This window comes from Scyliorhinus torazame, chromosome 6 (genome assembly GCF_047496885.1).
Source record: "Scyliorhinus torazame isolate Kashiwa2021f chromosome 6, sScyTor2.1, whole genome shotgun sequence".
NCBI classification, from domain to species: Eukaryota; Metazoa; Chordata; class Chondrichthyes; order Carcharhiniformes; family Scyliorhinidae; genus Scyliorhinus; species Scyliorhinus torazame.
Window position 1 is genome coordinate 118326202 of NC_092712.1, and position 24919 is coordinate 118351120.

The following is a 24919-nucleotide window of genomic DNA, read 5'->3' on the forward strand; positions in this document are numbered from 1 at the left end:
ATTGAGGATTTGGGGACAGTGGAGATGGCATAGGGGGGAGGTAGAGGCCTCAGTCTGAGCTCCGATACGGGACAACCATAGGTTCGTTCCAGGTAGGATAGATGGTGGGTTCCTAAGCTGGCACAGGGCGGGAATTAGAAGGATGGGGGATTTATTCATCGACGGGACTTTTGCCAGTCTGATGGCGCTGGAGGAGAAATTTGGGTTACCTCCGGGAAATGCCTTTAGGTATATGCAGGTTCAGGCGTTCGTGAGAAAGCAGGTAGGGGAATTCCTGCTGCTACCTGCCCGAAGGATACAGGACAGGGTGGTTTCGGGAGTGTGGGTCGGGGAGGGTAAGATATCGGAGATATACCAGGAGCTGCAGGAGGCGAAGAAAGCCTCAGTGGAGGAGCTGAAGGGCAAGTGGGAGGAGGAGCTGGGTGAGGAGCTGGATGAGGGCCTGTGGGTTGATGCCGTGGGCAGGGTCAATTCCTCCTCATCTTGCGCTAGGCTCAGTCTGATCCAGTTCAAAGTGGTACACAGGGCGCATATGACAGGGGCGAGGATGAGTAAGTTTTGGGGGGTAGAGGACAGGGTGTGAGGTGTTCAGGGAGCCCAGCAAACCACGCCCATATGTTTTGGACATGCCCGCCGCTTACGGAATTTTGGAAGGACTTCGCAAAGGCTATGTCCAAGGTCTTGAATACTCGGGTAAAACCGAGCAGGGGGATAGCGATATTTGGGGTATAGGACGATCCGGGACTGCAGGAGTCATAAGAGGCCAGAGTTCTGGCTTTTGCCTCCTTGGCAGCCAGGAGAAGGCTCTTGTTAATGTGGAGGGATGCGAAGCCCCCAAGCGTAGAAGCTTGGGTCAACGACATGGCGGGGTTTCTTAGGTTGGAGAAGATAAAGTTTGCCTTGCGAGGGTCCTTGCAGGGGTTCTCCGGGCGATGGCATCCGTCCCTTGGCTTTCTCGCGGAACGTTAGGTGAAGGTCAGCAGCAGCAGCAACTGGGGGGGAGGGGGGGCTGATTTTTTTTTTCTTTTTGTAAGGGGCGCATGCCCTATTTTGCTTTGAGGTGGGTGTTAAATTGTTAATCGGTTAGAGGGTTAAGTTGTTTTGTTGGCATAGTGTCCTGTTTTCTTTGTATTATTTTCCTTTTTGGAGTGTTTTGTAAAAATTATTGAAAAACCTTGAATAAAAACATTTTTTTTAAAAACAAGGTCACAGGCCATACTAGATTTAGTAATGCATAACAAACCAGAATCAGATGGTAAGGCAACATCTTGCAAATAGTGACCATAACATGTCTGAATTGGATATTAACTTTGAATCACAGACAAAGATTTTAAATTTGAATAAGGTAAGCTTCAAAGAATTGAGGAAGAAATTGTCACATTTTTAACTGATAACAGGGAAGCCTATCCACAAACAGTGGGAAAAATTCAAAGAGGTATTTAGCATGATACAAAACCAGCACCCACACCTAAAAGATAAAAGCTCCAGTTCTGCAGTTAAGAAACCATGGTCAGCAAATGTCAGCTAAAAGAAATGGCTTACAGAAATGCATGAAAACTTGAAATCCAGAAGACTGTGAGGGTTATATAAAAAGCAACAGTTTACATAGGAAGTAATGAATGTAAAATAGGAATACATAAAATTAACTTGAAAGGGAAATAAAAGCTAATAGCAAAGGATTTTATGAAAACATTAAAAAATATAGCTAGGCAAAGGTGAATGTGGGTACATTAAAAACTGGTGAAGACAAGCCAATAATGGATAATAACAAAATGGCTGTCTTGCAAATTAAGTACTTTGTTTCTGCTTTCACAGTGGAGGAAAAGGAAAAAATGTCAGTGCAACCAGGGGGGCCTCATCTTTACACCCTATATTAATGAATTGGATGAAGAATTCAAGAGTTCTACATTGACGTTTGCCGATGATACACGAGTTAGGAAGCACAGTAATAGTATGGATTGAAGAAGATTATTATACGGCTATATAAAATAAATTAGTGGGGCAAACTACAGTAGATGAAGTTCATTCAGGGAAGTATGAGATCAGCCATTTAAGAGTGAAATCATGAAGCACTTTTTCACACAAATCGTAGCAGAAATCTGAACTCCCTTCAGATAGAAAGCTGTGGGTGATAAATCAATTGAAATAAACAAAATGGTGATCAATAGATGTTTGTTAGATAAAGTTTTTGAGGGATATGGAACAAAATTGGGTAAAGTAGTGGAGGTACCGGTCAGTCGTGTACTAACTGAATGGTGGAACAGGCTTGAGGGGACTGAATGGCCTACTGCTGACCACATGTAAAGTATTGCATGTTGGTTCCAAAAAACTGGCTATGATTTAAACTGGAAAAGAATTTGGCAGAAAAAAATGTTTGTAAGACATTAACAAGATTAATAAATTAGTTGAACAAGAATTAAATATAATGTCCAAATAGGTAATGATAATTCTGAATAATTAGATACTTATAATATATGACATCAAATTTAGGGATTAATTGTAATAATTTCACCTGTAACCAGTTATTCTGTCATGAAATAATGTTGTAAAAGAAAAATGGAGGAAATGAAAAGGAACTAGAAATTCATGTGCCCCTCTTTTTGGGCACAGGTTTTGCCATTCATGATCTAGCTGGGATGGTTCCAATCAAGGTGGTACACCCACCTCATCTGACCAGTGGATCTCATGCTATTTCTTTCCTGTTTACGTTACCAGCTTCTCTTCACACAGCAAAGGACTGAACACTATTGTGCAGATACCACGTGGTGTAGCCAGTCTGCTCATCTTAAAGGCAGGTTGCCCCTTTTTGTGGGAATTCACGCTGAATAATATTAGTGGAATTTAAATGCTGGAACATTGAGGATGAGTGTATGTTCCTGCCATATGCTCTGCCTAAACTCACAATTCGCCCTCATCCTGATATCTGACATGATGTACATACTGAAGATGATCTGTCCATGGACCACTTGCTTCCCACTCTATCCACTTTGTCTCACCCACCCTTCCCAAAGTGATTTGCTGCTTTCAGACATCCAGAAAATGTCATTGATGCAGCTACAGCAGCCAAAGCAAGGAGAGAGAAATAGCATAATCTTAATGAAGAGACCCTTTCGCTTGATCACACACTTACAGACAACAGCTTAGATACTGGCATTGCATGTACCTTGGAGATAACTACAGACTACAGCATATGGTGAGCCATCCAGGCATGAGTGTGCTTCGGCTGGACCAGGTAGAAATGATAGCTTGCTTGCCAGCTCACATGACAGCAAGTACACAGGCACTTTCTGCTGCAGAGGACTCAGATGAACATAGGAATGTAAGCAATTGGAACAGGAACAGACTGCACAACCTCTCAAGTCTGCTCCACAAGTCAACACGACCATGGCTGATCTTCTGCCTCAACTCCTCTCACTGCTACCAAATTAAATAACATCACACTTGCCCATATTATACTGCCACTTTGTTGCCTACTCACTTAACCTGTTTACATCTGTTTGCAATTGTGTCCTCCCCACAGCTTGTATTTCTACCTAGCTTTGTGTCATCAGCAAACTAGGATCATTATTCTCTGCCTCTTCATCTAAATCATTAATACAGAATGTAAATAATGATAATAATCTTTATTGTCACAAATAGGCTTACATTAATACTGCAATGAAGTTACTGTGAAATGCCTCTAGTCACCATATTCCGGCGCCTCTTTGGGTACACAGAGGGAGAATTCAGAATGTCTAATTCACCTAACAAACTCTTCTTTTGGGACTTGTGGGAGGAAATCGGAGGACCAGAGGAAACCCATGCAGACACAGGGAGAACATGCAGACTCCACGCAGACAGTGACCCAAGCTGGGAATCGAAACTGGAACCCTGGAGCTGTGAAGCAACTGTGCTAACCACTGTGCTACCATGCTAGCTGAGACCCTAGCATTGATCTTTGCGTCACTCCACCAGTCACAGCTTGCCAACTTAAAAATGCTCCATTTGTCCATAATCTGTTTCCTGTCTGTTATCCAACCTCCAACCATGCTAATATATTATCCCCAACTCCATGAGCCCTTAAGTGGAACTATTACAAATTCTTAAGAAATTAAACAAGATGTTTGCATTTTCCATTACAGAAATTTTGATGAACCATCTTTGTGTTCCATAGAAATTATGGAATCTGGGTGCATTTGGATTAGAAAATTGAATAATTATGTACAAGAATTGTGCTGACAGGTCTCAAGACCACAAAAATAACTTGCCTGAACTAGAAAATAAAAGCAAGATTGCAGAGGGAGTTTTCTTTATGAAACCTCTCCTAGTTCTTGAAGGTGCACTAATTGTACGCACTGCCTGCTGGATCTTATAAAAGATTTTTGAATTCACTAGTGAAAACATTCATTCTCTGAACAGGCATTTAAATTGATTTTATACTGGTGGATACACTCCAAGCAAAAATAATAAACGACTGAGATAATAGGAACCTCATTGTTTTACTCAGGTAAATGAGCACAAATCCCTGGGATATTCATCAAGCAGTACAATATAACCTAGGCAGTTGTATTTCAGAGGTGAAATTCCCAGGGCCAACAAGACCAGAACCACAGGGGAAAACAATACAATTTTAGCACCACTGCTCTAGTAAGCTGATGTTATATAATAATGCAAGATCAACTTATTGAAATATTCTTGTGCCCTTGCATTGAGCCACATGCTGGGAGTGCCACAGAATGGATTTCCAGCCCCAGCAGCTGTTCAAAGGCTGATGCTGAACTTAAATGCAGTTCATTTCTCCAGAAAATGGTGCAGCTCATTTTATGGCTTGGTTGTTGGGCAAAGATGGCTACAGGAACAAAGCCTCACAATTGGCAGGAAAGGATCATGCAAAAAGGAAAAAGCAAATCTTGGGACAAACGTCCCCTAAAGCACCCATTGCAAATGAAACTCAGCAGTCCAGTAAAATTGTGGGAAGTGCACTTTCATATTTAAAAATTGGAGTTTGAGGTTATGCACAACTTGGATTAAATTTTGTCTAGTTGATGGGGGCCCCTACAGAAGGCTGAAAGGTCAGGGATAACCATGCCTCAGGTGATTGGGCCTCCCAGTCACGTTTTAGGCTCACCGTGCCATTTTGAAAAGATGGGAAGCCAAATCCAAGAGCTGTTGACCAACCAGACGTCTTCAACCCCAGTAGTACCACCAGGATCTGTGGCCATTGTTGGGATTGCAGTCAGTCCAGAGGACGCAACAATGAGCGCCACCCTCAGAATGAGGTGAGTGGAATCGGGAGTCACCAGGGCCAGTCAGGCAGGCCTTGGTGAGTGGGATGGTGATTGATGACAACAAATAAAGCGCCACAGGGGGTCATTCCTGCCTTGCGGGGGGGGGGGGGGTCCTTCATGGGCCACAGAGTGCCCCCTGTTGTATGTTGTATGTTCAGTAGGGCTCACAAAGAGATTCTGAATCTTATATGTTGAACATTGGGGGGTAATTGGCAACACATAACTATGTACATATATCCAGACAATAGACCGAGTGGAGAGCTAACTTCATGTTTTCTTCTACACGGGCCTCCGTCCAGTCCACAATTGACTCTAGTCTCAGCTCATGTGTTTCTAAACATCACATTGCGGGTAGTACTGTTTCCCAGTCCCACATTAACCCTTGCTATGCCAGATATCCTGAGACTACACCCCCCTACCTCAAGCCTTAAGTGAGATCACCAGGTTTACCAGGTGGTCTAACCACGCATCAGAAAGGCCACACACTACTGGCAAAATGCAAGCAGCCACAGGGAGAGACCCGTAATTAACCACTTAAGTGGCACAGGTGGCATCTGGGCAGCTAGAAGAGCCATCCTTCCCTACCACTGCTAAAATGCCATGGTGTCAGGAAGGCAATGGGCATTCCACCTCTTGCCTTCCCTTGTCATTATCTGGGCCCTCGCACAGACACAAAATAGGCTCCTGGCCTTAGTTTTACACCTTTCAGTCCCATTCTTATTCAGACATTCACCAAGATGTAGATTAAAAATGTCAAGAAAACCTGTCAGGAAAACCCAATAAATTCTATTTTTTTTGTTAATTGTATTCTTGGCATTTTAAAAACTGTTGGGGTATGTGAGTTTTAATTAAAGCAAGGGACGGAACGATGGTGTGTATCTAAACTTTGGGTGTGATATGGTAATGAGCCTAGCAACACCTCAAACAGATGTTTACCGAAGACAATTTAGTAAGGATGGTTATAGAGCAGGAATAAATTTGAATGGGTTGTTGTGATTCAAAGAAGGAGATATGCAAGGAACGAAAAAAAAGTGTCATAGGTAAAGTATGGATAATGTGATTGATTTTTTTTAAATTCTGAAAGCTAAAGTAAAGAGATGAAGTTAGTCAATTCTGGGAGAGAGAACAGTTCCAAAGAGACTGGGTGAGTCAATGGAAAGATCAAAGGGAAAGAACATATCTAAGGAGATCCTGAAACCTATGAACGTTTTTAGATCTCGGCAATCAACAGGAGTAGCTGGTCAACTCCCAGCAGCAATGTGAACAAAGCCAGATCTGAAAAACTAACTGCTACTAACCACAGCGGGCACCCCAAGGGAGATTTAAAGACACAGCGCGGGTTTCCCTAATAATGGGGCTATATCCCCACGCTGGCGTGAAAAACGGCGGCAACCACTCCGGCGTCAACGGCCCCCGAAAGTGAGGAATTCTCCCCTTTCTAGGGGGCTAGGTTGGTGCCGGTGTGGTCCCCGCAGATCCAACCGCCGCGGAACAGCCCGCTCGAGTTCGTGCATGTGCGGAATGGCCGGTGTATTTCCGCGCATGAGCAGAACGGCCGGTGTATTTACACACAAGCGCGGGGGTTCCCTTCTCCGCGCCGGCCCCCGGGCAATATGGCGGAGCCCTAAAGGGGCCTCGCGCGGAGTAAAGAAAGCCCCCACGGAACCAGCCCTCTCGCCAACCGGTAGGCCCCGATCGCGGGCCAGGCTACCATGCCCCCCCCCCCCCCCGGGGTCGGAGCCCCCCGGCCCCCCCCCCCAGGATGGCCCCCGCACGCTCACCTTCCAGATCCCGCCGTGTGGGAGGTGAGTAACCCACGTCGGCAGGACTCAGCCAAACCCGTCGGCCACTCGGCCCATCGGGGCCCAGAGAATCGCCAGGGGGGCCCCCGACCGACGTAGCGGCGATCCCATGGGCGCCCGAAAATCGGCGTAAGGGCGGCGGGGCGTGGGGAATCTCCAGCCCGGCGCCGGGTCGGAGAATCCTGGCCACTGTGTGATAAAATTTACGGGACTTCTATAGATTGTAAAGTCTACAAAATGTTGCTGAACAGGTGGGGAAGGTTAGTTCTGGAAGTAGTTACAATAAGAATGTGTAGAATTGTTTTAAAGCACCAATGTACTGTGAAACCATTTAAGGGGAATTCTGTTTTATTTGAATGTTTTCTCCTATTTCTTAGTTGAAGTTTACTTTCCTATAAAACATAACACGTAGTCAGGGACACAATTTCTCAATTTCAAAACCTCTCGTCATACTGTACAAATTGCAAACACAAACGCGAGGGCAGCTGTTTCACGTTTCCCTTCTGGGATTTGAACAGCTCGGCACTTACCCTCAGCCGTGCCTTTAAAGTAACAATTGACCGAATAACAGAATTATCTGAAACTAAAATGTACCTATTAAACTTTGCCATTCTAGTCTTCCAGTGGTCCAGTTCTGCAGAGGGACCAATATCATCAGCTTCCTTTCTCATTTGTTCACTTTCAGCCAAGACTTGCTCAATTTGTTTAGTCCATGACATCAGCACTCCTTCAAGTTGCTCCACAAATTCGGTATTAGTAGCTAGAAGCAATTTCAATTTAATTAAATTTATTTCAGGAATTTTGATATCAACACAAAATAACTAAAATTAGAAATAACAGAGATGCAACTGTAATGAATCTGAAGTAGCTCCAATAACTATGCGTTATATAAGAAAACATAAACAATACCACATAAAGAATACTGATGATTGTATATAGCTACATTTTACACCACATAATGGATACAATATTGATCTATCGTGGATGCTATGTTATTTCACATGACCATAATAATATTTCTCCCAAAGTAAAGGAAAAAGTGCACATTTCAATTTCTCAGTGACTCTCTTGTCCTCTGCAAGCACTGAAGATAAAGCAAAGTTATTTTGTACAGTTTTGTCCACTTATCTAAAACCAATTTATCCCAACATTCTGCTTAAGCCAACAAAAACATTAAGGCTCGGTCTATTTGCCCTAAATTTAAACCAAATAAAATTAACTTTCAGGTTTACATTAACATAATGTCTAGCCCACTTAGGCAGATAAATTTCATGGCTGCAAGATTTGGTTCCATAGAGCCAGAGATCCCGGCGCTAAGGGAGACAGTTAAGTTGAAATGTACCAGGAGGGGCCACTCACAACCACTGTCAGCACAGCTCAAGGTGATCGTTGAGTTTATTTGAGGTCCTGACCTCATTACAGCCTGGGCTCAAATGTGGACAAAACAGCTGAATGCCAGAGGTGAGGTGAGAGTGACTGCCCTTGGCATCAAGGCAGCATTTGACCGTGTGGTATCAAGGCGGCCTAGCTAAACTGGAGGCTATGGGGATGAGGGGGAAAAAACTCCGCTGATTAGAGTCATACCTGGCACAAAGGTTATTGTGGTTGGAGGTCAATCATCTCAGCTCCAGGACATCACTGCAGGAGTTCCTCAGGGTAGTGTGATAGACCCAACTATCTTCAGCTGTTTCATCAATGTGCTCCCTTCCATCATAAGGTCAGAATTGGAGATGTTCGCATATGACTGTGCAATGTTCAACACCATTCGTGGTTCCTCAGATAATGAAGCAATCCTTGTCCAAATGCAGCAACAATATCCAGGCTTCGGCTGACAAGTGGCAAGTTACATTCATGCCACACAAGTGCCAGGCAATGCCCATCTCCTACAAGAGAGTATCCAACCATTGCCCCTTGACATTCAATGGCATTGCCATCAATGAATCCCCTACAATCAACATCCTGGGGGTTACCATTGATCATAAACTGAACTGGACTAGCCACATTAATGCAGTAGACACAAGGGCAGGTCAAATGCCAAGTTTCCTTCGACAGCACCTTCCAAACCCATGACCGCTATCATCTAGAAGGACACGAGCAGCAGATATCTGGGAACCCCACCACCTGGAGGTTCCCCTCCAAGTCACTCACCACCCTGACTTGGAAATATATCGCCGCTCCTTCACTGTCGCTGGGTCAAAATCATGGAACTCCCTCCATAGCAGCACTGGGCTCTTCCATCATTGAGGATGGGGATATTTGCCAGTTGTTTAATTGTCCACCGCCATTCATGACTGGATGCGCCAGGACAGCCGAGCTTCGATCTGATCCATTGGTTGTGGAATCGCTTAGCTCTGTCAATAACTTGCTGCTTACGTTGTTCGATACACAAGTAGTCCTGTATTGTAACTTCACCAGGTTGACACCTCATTTTTCGTTATGCCTGGTGCTGCTCCTGGCATGCTCTTCTGTACTCTCATCGACCCAGGGTTGATCCCCTGGCTTGGTGGTAATGGTAGAGTGGGGGATATGCTGGGCCATGAAGTTACCGACTGTGGCTGATGCTGCTGCTGCTGATGGATCATGACGCCTCGTGGATAGCACCTTGAGGTGCTAGATCTGTTCTGAATCTATTCCATTTAGCACAATGGTAGTGCCACTGAACATGATGGAGTGTATCCTCAATGTGAAGACAGGCCTACATCTCCACAACAACATTGCAGTGGTCACTTCTACCGATACTGTTAGTGGGCAGATGCATCTGCCGAAGACAGGTTGGTGATGATGAGGACTAGTATATTTTTCCTTTCTTGTTGGTTCCCTCACCACCTATCGCAGACCCAGTCCAGCAGTTATATCTTTAGGTCTCAGCCAGCTCGGTCAGTGGTCGTGCTACTAGCTACTCTTGGTGATGGACATTGAAGTCCCTCACCCAGAGTATATTCTGTACCCTTACCACCCTCAGTGTTTCCTCCAAGTGGTGCTCAATACTGATCCATCAGCCGACAGTGGGCAATACGTGGTAATCATCAGGAGATTCCCTTGCCTACGTTCCTCCTTCAAGGTACACAAAAGTCTACTAAAACATGTTGTGACTTCTGCTTAGGTTGTTCAATGTCAGTACACATTGGATACAGTGTACATAGTCCATGTTCCACCCATGTATCTCCCAGGCGCAATGATCATTATGAGAGTCCCGTTTAAGAGCACTCTCGACGGGACTCTCATAGTCCAGGTAATCATTTAAGGGAGTTAAAGATTGACCCATTGGCTGCTGTGATCACTCAACCTGGACCAGCAAATTCCAAATCAATGATGGAAATTTGTCCTGGCACAGGGATAACGGATTCCTGTGCCACAGCTCACAGCACCGGAGAACAACCTGGAACTACAACGCGGACATGTTTACTACCTTTTGTTTCTTTTGGTTTGACCCATAGAACATAGAACATTACAGCGCAGTACAGGCCCTTCGGCCCTCGATGTTGTGCAGAGCTATTATGCAAGTTTCAAGAGATGAAATCCAGATTAACAGCCTCCTGTTTGCATGGCATGGTTCTCGAGATGAAGCCCAGTTTAGGACCTTGTTGAGGAGGTACCTACTTTCATGGGCCTGGGAGCTCTGCGTCACTCTGTAAAGCTCTGCACTCAGACAACTAGGACTCCGAGATAATGGCTCAGCGCTAGGCAAAGGGGCAGTGGAGGAAGGCAGCACATGGTTTTCAATCGCCTGTCACTAAGGAGCTCATGGCAGGGTTTAAACACCAACAGGTTCAGTCAGGGCTCCCATGGATTAATTGCATGATGAGAAGTCTGATGTTATTTCAAACCAATTTCATATGCAATTCAGGATCTTTAATTTTAGCACCACTGACAGCAATTTCTGTGCATTCAGCACATTATGTTAAGATGCCCCAAGCATCCACCTGCCACCACCCCCAACACCCCTTCTCAGCTTACTCACAAATCAATTCAAAGGGAGTAATTTCTCTTTATGAAATTTGAATGGTTCCCAAAATGTAAATATAAACATGTAAGTGATTATCTGTAAATTTATTCTTTCTTCACTGATTAATCCCACCTTTCCATTTCTAAGGTTTTGGGTCAATGCTGGATTATAGCAGTGTGTCAAGGGGGCCGTAGCCTGGATTCTGTACACTAAAAGGTTCTGGATGCTGGTACCCAAAAAAAAATGAGGGTGTTGGCTTCCAAATGGACACAAGTGAGGCCCACTGGAATGGGTGGTAGGACGACTGGGGGATGTTTCAGGAAACAAATTAGAGCAATGCTAATACCCATTAGGATGTACAGTCACACAGGGAAGAATTATCCCATCTGGAACTAAGAAGTCGCGTCGCAGAGTGGGGATGGGGAGTGTCTCTGGCTGCGGTGACTGATTTCACCATATCTTCCATCACCGGCGTAACTAATTATACCTCCAGTCCGGTGGTTTTGTGCAATCTTACATGGGGGGGGGGGGGCTTGATGATGCACATACTGCCGTCATATCTGGGTGCCATATTTAAAAAGCACCAGACGAGCTTACGGTGATGGGGAAATGCTGAGTAGATGCACATCAGGTGGCCTACCTCCGTAAGACAATAAAATAGGCACTTTGACTGAATTTAACCCGCAAAAATCAGACTGAAACATCCCCTCATCCTCAACGATAACGCCAGGAAGCAGCAGCTCGAGAGGCCGCAGGGACACCAGGAATTTAGGCAAGAGACAGGAGCGGCAGGCAAACGGATCAGAGGACCCACAAGGCATGGGGTCCCCGGCCACCCCCTAGAGAGGGAGATTGGCGACCCAGAAAGCGAGCTCCCCCCACAACCAGGTGATGGATGGAAGACTTTTCTAACCAGGGAACTAAAAATGATGAAGGATGACATCAAGGCAGCAGTCAAGGTTGGAGGTACTAGCCACCATGTAGATGGCTCTCGATGGCATGGGAAAGAGACTGGAGGCCCATGGGAGCATGATATGCGAATTGGAAAAGGCATTAATTGACCAGAGCAACCGAATCGTAGCCCTGGAGGCCGAGATCAAGAGGTTGGTGGCGATGCAGGGGAGCCTGAAAGGGAATATAGAGGACCAGGAGAATCGATCGAGACAGCAGAACATCAGAATAGTGAGCCTGCTGGATGGAACCGAGAGCAGGGACCCAAACAAATACATGGCTCAAAGACTGGATGATAAAGGAACAAAGAAATGTACAGCACAGGAAGAGGCCCTTCGGCCCTCCAAGCCCGTGCCGACCATGCTGCCCGTCTAAACTACAATCTTCTACACTTCCTGGGTCCGTATCCCTCTATTCCCATCCTATTCATGTATTTGTCAAGATGCCCCTTAAATGTCACTATCGTCCCTGCTTCCACCACCTCCTCCGGCAGCGAGTTCCAGGCATCCACTACCCTCTGTGTAAAAAACTTACCTCGTACATCTCCTCTAAACCTTGCCCCTCGCACCTAAAACCTATGCCCCCGAGTAATTGACCCCTCTACCCTGGGAAAAAGTCTCTGACTATCCACTCTGTCTATGCCCCTCACAATTTTGTAGACCTCTATCAGGTCGCCCCTCAACCTCCGTCGTTCCAGTGAGAACAAACCGAGTTTATTCAACCGCTCCTCATAGCTAATGCCCTCCATACCAGGCAACATCCTGGTAAATCTCTTCTGCACCCTCTCTAAAGTCTCCACATCCTTCTGGTAGTGTGGTGACCAGAATTGAACACTATACTCCAAGTGTGGCCTAACTAAGGTTCTATACAGCTGCAACATGACTTGCTAATTCTTATACTCAATGGCCTAGCCAATGAAGGCACGCATGCCGTATGCCTTCTTGACTACCTTCTCCACCTGTGTTGCCCCTTTCAGTGACCTGTGGACCTGTACATCTAGATCTCTCTGACTTTCAATAATCTTGAGAGTTCTACCATTCACTGTATATTCCCTACCTGCATTAGACCTTCCAAAATGCATTACCTCACATTTGTCCGGATTAAACTCCATAAACTCCATAGCTTTGCACAGGTCAAGGAGACACAGCCTGAGTGAGACACATCCAGAGTGGGAATTGCAACTTGGTAATTTGGTGCAGTGAGGTAATCAGGAAAGGTAAGTGGTAAGTCTAATTCTGCTGTTTTCAGTTAAAAGTGCAGTGCGTAGCTTAGTGTCTGATTGGCTGAAGCTGCCCCACCCCAATTGCTGAGAGGCAGTTATCTGTCAGTCACCTGAGGCCTGTTTAGTGTCACAAAGGTATACATAGTATTCTTCTCTTTGAAGCTTAAGTAGTGTGAGTCACCCTGGTTAGCTGAGGTCTGTATAAAAGACAGACAGAAAGCGCACTCAGTAAGCTTTGCGCAGGTGAAGGAGACACAGCCTGAGTGAGACACATCCAGAGTGGGAATTGCAACTTGGTAATTTGGTGCAGTGAGGTAATTCGATGCAGAGTGGGAGAAGGTGCTTTTTCCCTACTGTTTTGTTCTCTTTCTTCTGGCCTGTAACTTTTAATCTGCAGGGAGAGAACCAGAGAGCATCCTGGGAAGGTAAGTAATTTTTATTTTTATTTTTATTACTTTTCAAATTGTGTGGGGGGGGGGGGGAAACTGAAGTGACATCACAGTAAAGCTGTAACCTAATTGGCTGGTTGGGAATCTACACTATATTTCAAAATTAACCATTGTAAAACTAGTTAAACATAATTACTGAATTATAATTTAGAGGGGTATCTAAGCCAGAGATCGGAGAGTACTGTATTTAGTTTTCACATTTATAGTAGAAATCTAGTGCTAGGAAGCATATAGTTAACAGTAACTTTGTAAAAAAAAATGTTTTAAATTTAATTTACTAATTAATCAACACAATGTCAATTAAAGGCGTGCAGTGCTCTGACTGTGAGATGTGGCAGGTCAGGGAGGCTTCCAGCGTACCGGATGGCTTCATCTGCAGAAAGTGCACCCAACTAGAGCTCCTCACAGACCGCATGGTTCGGTTGGAGCAGCAGTTGGATGCACTTAGGAGCATGCAGGTGGTGGAAAGCGTCATAGATAGCAGCTATATAAATGCGGTCACACCCATGGTGCAGGCAGAGAAATGGGTGACCACCAGAAGGGGCAGGCAGTCAGTGCAGGAATCCCCTGTGGTTGTCCCCCGTCGAACGAGTATACCCCTATGGATACTGTCGGGGGGGGGGGATAGCCTATCGGGAAAACAGCAGCAGGCAGAGCAGTGGCACCACAGCTGGCTCTGATGTTCAGCAGGGAGGGTCAAAGCGCAGAAGAGCAATTTTCATAGGGGACTCTATAGTAAGGGGCACAGACAGGCGATTCTGTGGACGTGAAAGAGACTCCAGGATGGTATGTTGCCTCACTGGTGCCAGGGTCCAGGATGTCTCAGAATGGGCAACGAGCATCCTGAAGGGGGAGGGCAAACAGGCAGAGGTCGTTGTACATATTGGTACTAACGACATAAGCAGGAAAGGGCATGAGGTCCTGCAACAGGGGTTCAGGGAGCGAGGCAGAAAGTTAAAACACAGGACCACGAGGGTTGTAATCTCAGGATTACTCCCTGTGCCACGTGCCAGTGAGGCTAGAAATAGGAAGATAGAGCAGCTAAACACGTGGCTAAACAGCTGGTGTAAGAGGGAGGGTTTCCGTTATCTGGACCATTGGAAGCTCTTCCGGGGCAGGTGTGACCTGTATAAGAAGGACGGGTTGCATCTAAACTGGAGAGGCACAAATATCCCGGCCGCGAGGTTTGCTAGTGTCACACGGGCTGGCTGTTGGGAGACCTGTAGTAAACCCCCAACATTGTGACTGCACCCTTCTTATTCCTGATCTCTACCCATATAGCCTCGCTGCCCTCTGAGGTGTCCTCCCATTGTACAGCTGTGATATTCTCCCTAACCAGTAGCGCAACTCCGCCACCCCTTTTACAACCCTCTCTATCACACCTGAAACATCTAAATCCTGGAACGCTTAGCTGCCAATCCTGTCCTTCCCTCAACCAGGTCTCTGCTCTTCCTCAGAGCCATACTGGCCCTATTCCCTAATGCTTTCACCTTCTGACCTATTGCTCCAGTACCCACCCCCCTGCCACACTAGTTTAAACCCTCCCGTGTGACACTAGCAAACTTCGCGGCCAGGATATTTGTGCCTCTCCAATTTAGATGCAACCCATCCTTCTTATACAGGTCACACCTGCCCCGGAAGAGCTCCCAATGGTCCAGATAACTGAAACCCTCCCTCCTACATCAGCTGTTTAGCAACATGTTTAACTGCTCTATCTTCCTATTTCTAGCCTCACTGGCACGTGGCACAGGGAGTAATCCCGAGATTACAACCCTCCTGGTCCTGTCTTTTAACTTTCTGCCTCGCTCCCTGAACTCCTGTTGCAGGACCTCATGCCCTTTCCTGCTTATGTCGTTATTACCAATATGTACAACGACCTCTGCCTGTTTGCCCTCCCCCTTCAGGATGCTCGCTGCCCATTCTGAGACATCCTGGACCATGGCACCAGTGAGGCAACATACCATCCTGGAGTCTCTTTCACGTCCACAGAAGCACCTATCTGTGCCCCTGACTATAGAGTCCCCTATGAAAATTACTCTTCTGCGCTTTGACCCTCCCTGCTGAACTTCGGAGCCAGCTGTGGTGCCACTGCTCTGGCTGCTGCTGTTTTCCCGATAGGCTATCCCCCCCCCCCCCCCCACACAGTATCCATAGGGGTATACTTGATTGACAGGAGGACAACCACAGGGGATTCCTGCACTGACTGCCTGCCCCTTCTGGTGGTCACCCATTTCTCTGCCTGCACCATAGGTGTCACCACATTTATATAACTGCTATCTATGATGCTTTCCGCCACCTGCATACTCCGAAGTGCATCCAACTGCTGCTCCAACCGAACCATGCGGTCTGTGAGGAGCTCTAGTTGGGTGCACTTTCTGCAGATGAAGCCATCCAGTACGCTGGAAGCCTCCCTGGCCTGCCACATCTCACAGTCAGAGCACTGCACACCTCTAATTGACATTGCGTTAATTAATTAGTCAATTAAATTTTACATTTTTGTTTTAAAGTTACCGTTAACTATATGCTTCCTAGCACTAGATTTCTACTATAAATGTGAAAGCTAAATACAGTACTCTCCGATCTCTGGCTTAGATAACCCTCTAAATTATAATTAATTAATTATGTTTAATTAGTTTAATAATGTTTAATTTTTAAATTTAGCACAGATTCCCAACCAACCAATCAGGTCACAGCTTTACTGTGATGTCACTTCAGTTTTCTCACCCCACACAATTTGAAACGGTAATAAAAATAAAAATCACTTACCTTCCCAGGATGCTCTCTGGTTCGCTCCCTGCAGATTAACAGTTACAGGCCAGAAGAAAGAGCACAAAACAGTAGGGAAAAAGCACCTTCTCCCACTCTGCACCAAATTACCTCCCTGCACCAAATTACCAAGTTCCAATTCCCACTCTGGATGTGTGTCACTCACTCAGGATGTGTCTCCTTCACCTGCGCAAAACTAAGCTTGGAGGGCAGCTTTCCCAAGTCACCCGAGATCGACAGGGCTCAAAGGTCTCTCCGACCTAAGCCCAGTGCCGGGAACAACCGAGGAGAATAACAGCCAAGCTGCCCAAGTACCAGGACCGGGAAAGAATCTTTCACTGGGTTCGACAGATGAAGGCATGCAACCGGGAGGGACATTAAATCAAGATATTGGGGCGGACCTGGCAAAGCGCAGGGTTGCATTTAACCAGTGTGTAGACATCAGCTTTACTGCTGCATGGGCAAGCAGATGGTAGGAATATGTCTACAGTATCAACAGCACTAACTCGCCCCATGTAACTTAGTAGTCCCCCTGCCAATCTACCAGTAGGCACTGGCAGAAACTATCCTGGGGATGTGACCCAAAGATTTTTCACGCTTAATAACCTATTCAATGGCAATTTTCCGGACATTTATAACAATAGTGTTAACTAGGAGGTATCGAAAAATATGGAACCACTAAATACTACGGTATCCACTGATGAAAAACAAAATAGCTTTCTCTTTTTTTAATGTATCAACCCAGGCATCAAAGTCTTAAAACTCTTGAGATACCTTGAATTTTCAGCGAATCGAGAGAAAAGTTGAAATGTAAATGATAATAAATCAATCATTTACTGAACAAAAGTTGCATACATACAACTTACATTAAACTGTGTTAAATTATACAGAAAAAATAATTATAAGTATTGAGTTGGAAACTGAAAACTAAAACAGCATTGAGTAAAACATTTTTCATACCTACAGTCAAATAGTCTGAGGGGCCATGCAGGTCGTCAAGGTTGCAGCCTGTAGCTGCCTCCTGAAGAATTACCTGGCGCTCCATATTTTTCCTTGCAGAAGACAAATTGCCAACAAATTTGTCTAAGGACTCAAGAAACTCCTGAATTTGGGCATTCTTTAGTCCGTCTTTGATAGATCCCCAATTCTGCTCATTTGCAGGAAAATAATAAAACAGTTCATACTATTAATAATTAATTTAATAACATTTAAAATATAAAATTGAAATTGTTATATTAAAGCATTTCATTGTCATTGCCTGCAATGTATTTTAGCTAAAATAAAATTCCCTGATATAAAAATAGAAAATGCTGGATTAAACTCAGTGGGGGCGGTTTTCAGTTCGCGTCAGCAATAAGTGATAATATGTGGGTGGGAAGGCCTGCAAGAATTGTAAAATGCAAGATCGTGTTTTCTGAACTTCCATGCTCCCTAGCTGGTGACCCAACGAGGTTCATGCCAACAAAGAGCGGGAGGCTCATTTAAATACATTTTAATACGTTTTGCCAACACGTCGGGTTGGGGGCAGGGTCAAGGGAAATGCCGATTTGGGGGGAAACACAGAATTGAGCCAGGGAAGTGGGATGGAAATTTTCAGAAATGGGAGTAGAAGGGGATTAAGACACTGAAAGATTTGTCTCTTGCAAGATTGAAGGAGCTGGAAGTGAAGTATGGGCTGGAGCAGGGGGAAACGTTTAGATTCATGCAGGTTTGAAATTTTGCCAGAAAGGAGATATAGAGCTTCCCGGTGGAGCCGGCCTCCACATTGCTGGAGGAGGTGCTGACGACAGGGGGACTGGAGAAGTGGTAGTGTCAGCGGTTTACAGAGATATTTTGGAAGAGGAGAAGACACCACTGGAAGGGATCAAAGCAAAGTGGGAGGAAGAGCTGGGAGAGGGTATGGAGGAGGGGTACTGGTGTGAGGTGCTCCATAGAGTGAATGCCTCCACCTCGTGCGCGAGGTTGGGGCTGATACAATTGAAGGTGGTCTTCAGAGCACAACTCACAAGGGCGAGGGTGAGCCGATACTTTGAAGGAGTAGAAGATATGTGTGAACGTTGCAGGGCGGGCAATTTACGCTCATATGTTTTGGTCCTGTCCAAAGCTGGAGGATTACTGGAAGGAGGTTTTTAGGGTAATTCTGAAGTGGTGCACGTGAAACTGGACCAGGGCCCTCGGGATGCCATATTCGGGGTGTCAGACCAGCCGGGGTTGGAAACGGGTGCGGAGGCTGATGTTGTAGCCTTCGCCTCGTCGATCGCCCGAAGGTAGATCCTGATGGGATGGAGAGCAACCTCTCCACCCTGTGCTCTGGCGTGGCGGGGGGGACCTGTTGGAATTCTTGACTCTTGAGAAGGTTAAGTTTGAACTGAGGGAAAGGATGGAGGGATTCTACAATTCATGGGCTTTATTCATTATGCACTTTCAAGAACTGAATAACATTGAACATTAGTTGGGGGGTGGGTGGGAGGGTTGTGGGGAGGGGGACTGTATGTGTTAATGGTGACTGTGGGTGATTCCTGATTCCTTTATTGGCATTTGTTTATGTGAACATGAGGGCCAATGTTTGGGGTTTGGTGGCAGGATGGGATTGTTGTTATTGATATGGGGATTGACATTATATTCGTTACTGATTATTGTTTATTGTTGGTGGGTGCAAATTTGGGAGAAAATGGTGGAAAGGAGAATAAAAATATATATTTTTTAAAATACATTTTAATACATATTCATATACTTACCAAGCACCCCTGCCACATTATCCCCACTCACTAAATACTCATACTTCGCCTTTGTGACATCACGTTGGTAAGATTACAACAAGTTCTGAAAAAACGAGAATCAGAAACGGGATTCTCCGACCCCCCGCCAGGTCGGAGAATCGCCGGTGGACATCGTGAATCCCGCCCCCGCCGGCTGCCGAATTCTGCAGCGCTGGGGTTTTGGTGGGGGCGGGAATCGCGCAGCTCCGGACGACGGACGTTGGCAGCGCCCCCCCCCCCCCCCCGGCGATTCTCCGGCCCGCCGGAGTAAATCACAACAGGTCCTTACTGGCGGGACCTGGCTGCACGGGTGGCCTGCAGAGTCCTTGGGGGGGCATGGGGGGATCTGGCCCCGGGGGTGCCCCCACGGTGGCCTGGCCCGCGATCAGGGCCCACCGTTCCGCGGGCGGGCCTGTGCCATGGGGGCACTCTTTCCCTCCACACCGGTTGCTGTCAACTTCTACGATGGCCAGTGCGGAAAAGAACCCCCATGCCTATGCGCTGGGATGATGCCAGCACATGCTGGCGCTCCCACGCATGCGCCAACTCGCGCCAGCCGGCGGAAGCCCTTCGGCACCGGTTGGTGCGGCGCCAAACACTCCAGCGCCGGCCTAGCCCCTGAAGGTGAGGAGGATTCCGCACCTTCCGGGCGGCCGGACGCCGAAGTAGTTCACGTCACTCCTCGGCGTCGGAGTGGCCCGCCCCATCGGTTCGCGGAGAATCCCGCACCTGAACTCCTGATGCTGATGGTGTGGTGGGGAGGGGGCTAAGAACCCCTGTTGCTGATGGTGCGGGGGAGTGGGGTGGCATGACAGCCCGATGCTGATGGTGGTGGGGGGCATTGGGGGGGGGATGGAGCCCCCAATTCTTTGTGGGGTGGGGCGGAGAGTGTGCTGGGGAGCTTATTTTCTGTGTCGATCTGGCTGCCCTTTTTAAAGGGAACTTTGACCTCTGTGGAGCCGGGCTCGCCAGCTCTGTCATGCTCACCGCACCCCACCACAGGGACAGCATAAACCTCGCCCCCTGAATTTGTCTTTTCAGGAAGGCTTAAGATATGAACTAAAAACTCAGCTGTGCAGCTGGAGAGCTACATGTCAGGTTTCAGTCAGAGCCTGCCTCGGAAAAAAATGAAGAATTCTGCCCAGAGGTCCATCTGCAACGGTGGAGAGGGGAACAGTTAACATTTCAAGTCCATTATGTCTCTTCTACATTACTGAAGAGGTATAGAAATGCAATTAATTATCTCATTGGAGAGGCAGTTTGGGCAGAATGGAAGTTCAGGGACAGGTCGGAGCCAAGGAGAAATTGACAACAATGTCATGGACATAAGACAAAGAGGGTGTTAATGGTGGCATTAAGGTCTGAAGAAGTGCTAATAGTGGCATAAAGGTAAGATAGCTGGATGTGTCAATAGGAGAATAAAGGTAAGCATTCAGTGGAAGCAAACTTGAAAAACAAGGTTGTGTGGACAAGGGAGACGTGGGGTTGTATTGGCGTAGACTGAGGGAACCAAAAAAAATATAGACAGTAAAAGTTGTTGAACTCCAATGTTGAGTCCAGAAGGCTGTAATGAGTCTAATTGGAAGACGAGGTGTTGTTCTTTCAGTTTGCATTGGGCATCACTAGAGCATTGCAGCAAGCCAAGGATGGACATGTGGGCATGAGAGCAAGGTACTGAGATGAAATGGCAAGTGAATGGATGGTTGGGGTCATGCTTGCAGATGGAGCAAAGGTGTACCGCAAAACATCCACCCAGTCTACGTCGAGTCTCCTCAATATAGAGGAGAGCACATCGGGAACAGTGAATACAGTAGACCAAATTGAAGGAGGTGCACTTGAAATATTGCTTCAGCTGAATGGATTGTTTGGGTCCATGGACAGTGAGGAGGGAGAAGATAAAGGGACAAATGTTGCGATTGCATGATAAGGTGATCTGGGAAGGGACTGAAGGGTTGGGGCGATGGAGGAATGGACCAGAATGTCATGGAGGGAATGCTCCCTGTGGAATGCTTACAGAGACTGTGAGGGGAAGCTGTGTTTAGTGGTGGCGTCATGCTGAAGTTGATGGTAATGGCGAGGATAATCCTTTAACGTGGAAGCTGGCGGGGTGAAGAGTGAGGACAAAAGGGACCCTGTCATGGCTTTGGGAGCGAGGGGAAGGGGTGAGGGCAGAAGTATGTGAGATGGGTTGGACATGGTTGAGAGCCCTGTTGCCCTGTTGACCACAGTGGGGGGGGGGGGGGGGGGGGGGGGGGGGACAACCTTAGTTGAGAAAAGAGCATCTCCGAAGTGCAGTTTTCAAAGGTAACATCATCAGACCAGATGCAGCAGAGAAACAGGAAGCCATACCAGGTAAAGACAACATATTTTCTTCCCTAAAGGACATTAGTGAACCAGTGTTTTCTTTCAACAATCGACAATGGTTTCATGGTCACCTTTAGACTTTAAATTCCAGATTTTTATTGAATTCGAATGTCACCACCTGCCATGGTGGGTTTCAAACCCAGTGCCCAGAGCATGATTCTGCACCTCTGGATTACTAGTCCAGCAACAATACCACTCCACCCCTACCTTCCAAAGCTATTGAAGGAGATAGCAACTGGAAGACAAAAATGAATTGGACGTTGCTAAAAGTAACATTTTAAAATATGTTGTCTATTTTCTGGACTTAAGAGCAGTGATGGAAAGATTTGCAGAACATCAGTCTTCAGTGAGGATTATTTGGATAGTCTGGCTGAAGATGTCCAATGGAGGCAGGTGTTTTGCACTGAGAGAATTTACCTCTGAGGCACAATGCAGAATAAGGATAACAGGAAGTCCAAGAAAAACAAGATAAATCCAACCAAGCCTTACAACCCTGTCAGCCTGCCCTCAATCATCAGTGTAGGTATGGAAGGAATCATCAACAGTACTGTCCAGTGGCACGTGTCCACCAATACCTGCTTATTAAACTCATTTTAGGTTCTACTAAGACCAGTCAGCTTCAGGTCCCATCGCAATCTTTCTGCAAACATGGATAAAAAAAGTTTGATTCCAGAGGTGAGGTGAGGTGAGGTGAAAATCACTAACCTTGAAATCAAGGCAACATCTGTATGAATGTAGCACCAAGGAATCCCTATAAAACTGAAATTAAGGAGGATCAGCAGGGAAACTCCCCTTTGGTTGCACAAGGCACCATAGCTATCATTGTTGAAAACCAATCATCTCAGCCCAGGACATTGTTGCAGGATTCTGCTCTGGGGAACTCCTAAGCTCAACTATCTTTAAATGCTTCATCAATGAGCTTCACTCCATCATGAGATCAGAAGTTGGACTGTTTTCTGATGTTTGCACAATGTTCATCTCCATTCACAATTCCCCAGCCAATGAAGTAGCTCATATCTGTGTGCAGCAAAACTAGGACAAAATGGTAACCACTGCCTTTACAAACCTGTTTTGTGACTAACCCATATTCAATCTTCGGTGAAGGCACAAAACCACGTGTGTAAAGAATATTTAACACACTTACATTTGTAAATTACTGTCGGCAATGGTTTTTAAAATAAATTTTGAGTACCTAACCTGCACATCTTTTGGGTTGTGGGGGTGAAACCCACGCACACACAGGGAGAATGTGCAAACTCCACACGGACAGTGACCCAAGGCCGGGATTTGAACCCGGGTCCTCAGCGCCGCAGTCCCAGTGCTAACACTGCACCACATGCCACCCTACTGTCGGCAATGTTAACAGTGAACCCCTTATTACATCTGTGTAGCAAGCTTCTGTCCACTATTTTCAAAGAAACATTACATAAAGTCATTCAGTTTTTGGTTCATTTTCTGTGCCCAGAGTAGATGCTAATGTATTTCAAGTTGTTGCTGACAATCAAGTTGAAGGATTGATGATAACCTAATACGTTTTCTTTCACATACATAAACCTGCATTTTAATAGATTTAATAAAATATGAGTACAGTTTGCCTCCCTCCACACAAAGAGAAAGATTAACAAAAGGTTATGACTGGATTATTTTAGAAAAAACCTGTGACCGTAACTGCCACTTAAGGGAGGTTACCTCTTGAGATCGCAGAGCCGGTACCATTATATTGGCGAGAAGTTTCTCCAGTCCTTGAAGTAGGTTCCCTTCAGAGCAACTAAGCATGCCAAAGTTTACCTCCTGAAGAGTAAAAAGGCTTTTAAATATATGCATACAGTATTATAAACATTATTGACTAAGATTAATGGTAAACTACTTGTATAAATTCTAACTTCATAAATTAATGACACACCAAAATTTTAACTGACAATATCTAGCAATAATCCTCAAAACTGGTATCACATGAATTGGTTATCCAACTGAACAGTAAAGAATATTGTCAAAAAGGTTGATAAAGGGAGACCAACACATTAAGCAATCTCTTCTCTTTTGAAATGCTGAGGGTCTTTATATTGCCTGTGTTTTCGATTTTTAATTTTTAAAATGGCAATGTCTGAAAAGTCAAGACAGCTGCGGCGTACCTTCTACAAAAGTAGAATTTTGTTCTGGTGAACAACTTGGCCAGGAACTCAAAAGATTTCCACAATCAACTGATGCCTATTGACTAGTGTTGCTAAATGCCGAGTAATGATTCAAATAGCCGATTGATCCAAACCACGTTCATATGTTTTGGTCCTGTCCAAAGCTGGAGGGGTATTGGAGGGAGGTGTTCAGGGTAATTTCGAAGGTGGTGCATGTGAGACTTGAGACAAGTCCTCTGGAGGCCATATTCGGGGTATCGGATTGGCTGGGGTTGGAAGCGGGTGCGGAGACATATGCTTTAGCCTTCACCTTGCTGATGGCCCGAAGGCGGATCCTGTTGGGGTGGAGGTCAGTTTCTCCACCCTGTGCCCTGGTTTGGCAGGGGGATCTTGTTGGAATTTTTAACACTCGAGAAGGTGAAGTTTGAGTTGAGGGGAAGGATGGAAGGGTTCTACAATTCATGGGCTTTGTTTATTATGCACTTTCAAGTATTGAATGACATCGAACATTAGGGGGGGGGGGGGAGGCGTGGAGTTGGAATGTATATGTTGTTGGTGACTATGTATGGGAGGATGGTGGATTCCTGAATCCTTTTCTTTGATGTTTGTATTTAAAATGTTGAGGGTTGTTTGGGGGTTGTTTGAGGGAGGAATTGTTAGCCAGGGGAATGACATTGTATTTGTTACTGTTGATTGTTTGTTGGTGGGGTGTAAATTTGGATGAAAATGTGAAAAAGGAGGAGCATAAAAATATTTATTTAAAAAAACGCTGATCAATCAGCTTCTCCAATCTCTCTAATAATATTCTGCTTAAAATCTTCATGCTCTTAATGTCAACTTTATTTTTGGTTTATTAATTTGTAGGTCAAGATCAGTTCAAAGAACTCTGCTTAGTTCTAATTTTTGTTTCAAAAGAAATACAACAATAAAACTAGTGTTGAGTACTAACATTCTGAATGCGTTTAACTGAACTAATTCACAGGTTCAATTGAAACAGAATTGGTAGAAACAAAAGCAATGTCAAAAAGAATGTAATACAATTCCTCTTTCTGACGATAATGTAACTTCAGTTAGACGAGAATTCAAAAAGTTCTTTATTATTCATTTCCGGGATGTGGGCATCGCTGGTCAGGCCAGCGTTAATTGCCCATCCCTAGTTGCCCTTCAGAAGATAGTGGTGAGCTGCCTTCTTGAACCACTGCAGTCCCTGAGGTGTAAGTACATCCACAGTGCTGTTAGGGAGGGTACTCCAGGATTGTTA

The 24919-nt window shown here is 45.7% G+C and overlaps 1 protein-coding gene across 1 annotated transcript in view; it reads right to left on the minus strand.

Annotated features, from left to right (window-relative positions):
* dnah5l (dynein, axonemal, heavy chain 5 like) overlaps positions 1 to 24919 on the minus strand; it is a 585621-nt gene that overhangs the window by 477131 nt on the left and 83571 nt on the right. The window contains exons 7-9 of the mRNA XM_072508719.1: positions 23216 to 23317; positions 17364 to 17550; positions 7664 to 7829 (exon numbers count right to left, since the gene is read on the minus strand). Coding sequence (XP_072364820.1) covers positions 7664 to 7829; positions 17364 to 17550; positions 23216 to 23317 — 455 coding nt within the window. The remainder of the gene's footprint in view (positions 1 to 7663; positions 7830 to 17363; positions 17551 to 23215; positions 23318 to 24919) is intronic.